Raw genomic sequence first — 3,962 nt, forward strand, 5'->3', positions numbered from 1 at the left:
ATGATATGGATAAATGATGTAAAGGATGAACAATAGTTCACGGAACGGTGCTTATCTAAATGTCTTGAAACAATGTATGTTGAAGTCTTGTGAGAACTGCAAAGTTGTTGGATCGCCCAACGTGGTCCGTTTGGGGGCCAGATGTCAACTAAATGCCAACCCAATGCTCGCAAAGGCGACGAAATCCATCACAAGTAGCTCCTCTAGCCCGTGGTCATAGATGTGCAATGTCACAGGAACTGATCGTATCAAAGAGCTTTGGGATTCGGTGTAAATCAATCTCTACGTCGTTCCCATCATCAAGGAAAAGCTCCAGTAGCCGAGGGGCTGGTCAGCCCAGCTACAACCATGGGTTGGGTGAGGAATGTCGGCTACATGTTTGAAGGAAAGAGAAACAGGAAATCCCGGTCTACCACAACCGGCTATCACAACCCTCTCAGATCCAATGAGGAATGTGTTAGAACCGAGAGTCACATTTTTGGTTCTCGAGGAGAAGAGTCGCGCATCACCTTTCAATGAGGACAGGAGTCACATTTTGGATCTCAAGGAGAAAAAGTCTCAATTTGGAGCTCGTGGAGAGAAGTCAGTTTTTGAACCTCTCCGAGGAAGAACCACCTGCTATTGTTAAGTGCAGGGACTTTGCCATTGTTGTGGTGCCAAGAAGTGGGAACTGTTTTGAAGGACAGAGATCGTCATCGTATGGGATTAGGAAACCCAGGAAGCCGTGCAGAGAAGCAAGAGGACATGGGACAGTGCCGAGTCTGAGTACAGCACTTCGTCACTCTGTTAGTGGACCTTCAATCCCGTCGAGTGAACGTCATCCAAGCATCTCCATTGGACCATCTCGTCACACATCGAGGAGTAATTATTAACCCATTGTTTCATTTGTGAATATCCCCCTTTTTATTTGCCCAAGCAATTACCCCCTCTTTCATTACCCGAGCAAGACAGCTGATAGGCGGTGTGTTTGTGATGAATAAAGTAGATTGAATTGTACAGTTTGCCTTGAACAGTAGCCTAGATTTCCCAGACGACCGAGATCATGCTGGCGTCGTAGGGTGTAGAGGTAGCATGTGATTTGTATTCAACTGTAACTAAACTTCATCACTCTTGGAGCAGAAATCACTAATTAGACTCTAGAGTACCAGGTGTATCATAACTATTGCCCCATTTCCAATTTTCAACTTCAACAAGATCAATCTCAGGAACCTTAAGTGCCAGGCAGAAACTTTCTATTATCATATTAATATGTAGTATTTTACACTCTATAATTCAATATGATCCCCCTTGATATCAATAATGGCCTCCAATCTGGGCCGGAACGCGCCACATGACTTCTTGACGTACTCCTCATCCATCGTGTCCCACACGGCGTTTACGGAGTCCATCAGGGCGTTGAGGTTGGGGTGACGGCTCCGGCAGACAATGCTCTCCACATGCGCCCAAAAGGCAAAGTCGAGAGGATTCACATTGAGCAAGTCTTGTCCCAAATAGCAATTTTGTCCTCCAGGAACCTCTGACTTAGTTTTGCCGTATGGGCAGGTGCGCCGTCTTGCTGGAGCACGACATTGTTATCAGGGAAGTTGGCCCTGATCCACGGCAGGAGTTTTGTCTCAAGTTCAATGATGTAGTCCGTGGCGGTGAGGCGGTAGCCCTGGTTGAACCAAATCAGGGGCATCTGCAGACCGTTTGAGGCCACAAAGCCGAGGCTCATGACTGACGCCAGATGTTTCGTTGTAAACAGAACGTCACCACCCTCCGGATTTCCAAAGGCAATAAATCGGTCATTTCTCCGGTTGTGGACGGGATCAACTGTCCAGGTCTTCTCGTCTGAGAACAGGATGACTCAGCCGGCGGCAGCAGACTTCAGGTTGTTCAAAAGTCCTTTGAAACAAAAAAGATGCTTTTCTTTCACAAGTGGTGTGGGGAGGGGTTTCTTCTTCATCACCAAGGACTTTCCTCCTTCCATTCTGATGGCTTTGCTCACGGTGTCCTTGGACACGCCCAAGTCAATTGCATGGGACCTGATGGACTTCGTGGGGTTGGCCATCACGGCGTTCTTGATCTCAGTCGATTGTATTTTGATTTTGACCAGCCTGCCACCGCCACGCTTCCTGTCCATGGATTCCTCATCTTGAAGACACTTCTTGACACGATAGATGGTCTTGCGGTCCACGTTAAGCTGCTAGGCAATGTCAGTCTGAGCCATCCCCTTTTGGAGAAGTGCGGCCATGCTTATCCAATTTGCTTGCTCTATCAATGTTACCAATCCGATTGACGGGATAAGAGTGCTAGCTGTCGATTTTCATGGGAATAATTTATTTTATTTCACACAGCCATGCATCAAATAGGAAATTAGTGATGGGGCAATACTTATGATACACCCGGTAGAGGTCGACTTTGATTGACGCATTTAGACTAGGATAGTGACCACATTTCGCAGGATAGTTCGCCTTGAAGATTGGCCCAGGTGGTATATGCCAGACAACCGAGATTGATCTGGGACCATGGGGAGTAGAGGTTGCTAGAGATTTGTATCTTTAGTCAATTGATTGTTGATTGTTTGAGGCCCTGATAAAAGAAGCTCGAACTATTGATTGTATGCCCTGATTAGGGTTATAACCGGAGGCCTTAAGATAGGTCTAAGAAATTTAAGCCCATGTACTAGGTGCTCTCCTCTTTGAGAGCTATCAAAGTATTTTTACCTAGTGCTTGGGTCAAGAGTACCATGTTTCCGTTCACCACGGGAATTCCATAAGTCAGGATCTTTCACCCCTGGCTGGTGGACGGAACAATTCTAAATCATAATAACCATGATAGAGACAATGGTATTGCTAATAAATGTAATAAACTCGTTTCAGGCAAACTTGACCTAACAGCCGCAACCTTGCCAATCGGCCAATTTCGCTTTTTTACTGCCGGCGGTAAAAAAGAAATGGAAATCACTAAACCTCCAAATACATCCCTACTAGAAAATGTGATTTGTTCAGCCAAGGACACCCCTGGACGGCAATCTCCCTTTTCTGCTTAACAGAGAAAGGCCGACTTCTCTTCAACTCTGGGTGCTTGAAGTTCTTAACTAGCATACATCTAACTGGCTTTAAACGTTCTATGGTACAAGTTAACAATGAGTAATATTTAAAATGACTATCTAATACGGCAATTCAATGCCTAATAAAGTAATTATTCCAGCTATTTGTTACAAAAAATGAACAATTTTCTGGAGGATAGCATATCATTTACTCTACTGGCAGGATTACATATAGCTGTCTTTCAACTTTTTCTGTGACAATCATGTACAATAATGTAAACTGTGTTACTATCAAGCAATGTAGATTTACCATTTGTACATTTTGATCTAGATCTTAAACAAGCTTTAACTTTAAACCTGGATTTTGAGAACATTCATTCATAACCTTAGAACATGATTGTCAACCCTGTAGTCAACTACAATTACATTATTGCAACCTTTCATCATAACATTACAAATATAATATTTGATGATGACAATGAGGTTAACATTTAGCAAACACAAAAAGTGTTTTTTTTCTCTCAATTCTAAGTTATGACCAATGTCTTTATTGAAGTTTTCTTCTCTAGTAATGGTGTGTCCTCTGCTATCCCAATAACTGAAGTGTACACTCATCGGGATCTGTGATATGACTGACTGGACTTCGCATCCAGCCACTCTATTTATACTATATCTGAATTACACTACACCTCCCCTGAGATAGGTATACATTAACGCGATACACAACAAACAAGAATGAGAAGAAATGATAAGGACGTATTGCACTCAGGGTACTGATAACTTGCGGAAAATGTCAGTGTTTGTGGTTTGGGCAGCTCCTTCTTCGGCAGGCAACTCCACCAGTCGAGACGGCGTTGGGTGAGGGGCTCCTCGACGGGGCCTACTGTGGTGGGCGAGAGCTTCTACGTAGCCTAGATTCGCCATCTCATAT

At 44.1% G+C, this 3,962-nt stretch overlaps 1 protein-coding gene across 1 annotated transcript in view; it reads right to left on the reverse strand.

The window, feature by feature from the left end:
* Positions 1 to 1,846: 1,846 nt before the first annotated feature.
* Positions 1,847 to 3,962, reverse strand: part of LOC131884853 (uncharacterized) — a 4,959-nt gene continuing 2,843 nt past the window's right edge. Inside the window, exon 3 of the mRNA XM_059232747.1 lies at positions 1,847 to 2,182. Within this exon, the coding sequence (XP_059088730.1) occupies positions 1,847 to 2,182 (336 nt within the window). The remainder of the gene's footprint in view (positions 2,183 to 3,962) is intronic.

Source organism: Tigriopus californicus, chromosome 8, assembly GCF_007210705.1.
Source record: "Tigriopus californicus strain San Diego chromosome 8, Tcal_SD_v2.1, whole genome shotgun sequence".
Classification (NCBI taxonomy): Eukaryota; Metazoa; Arthropoda; class Copepoda; order Harpacticoida; family Harpacticidae; genus Tigriopus; species Tigriopus californicus.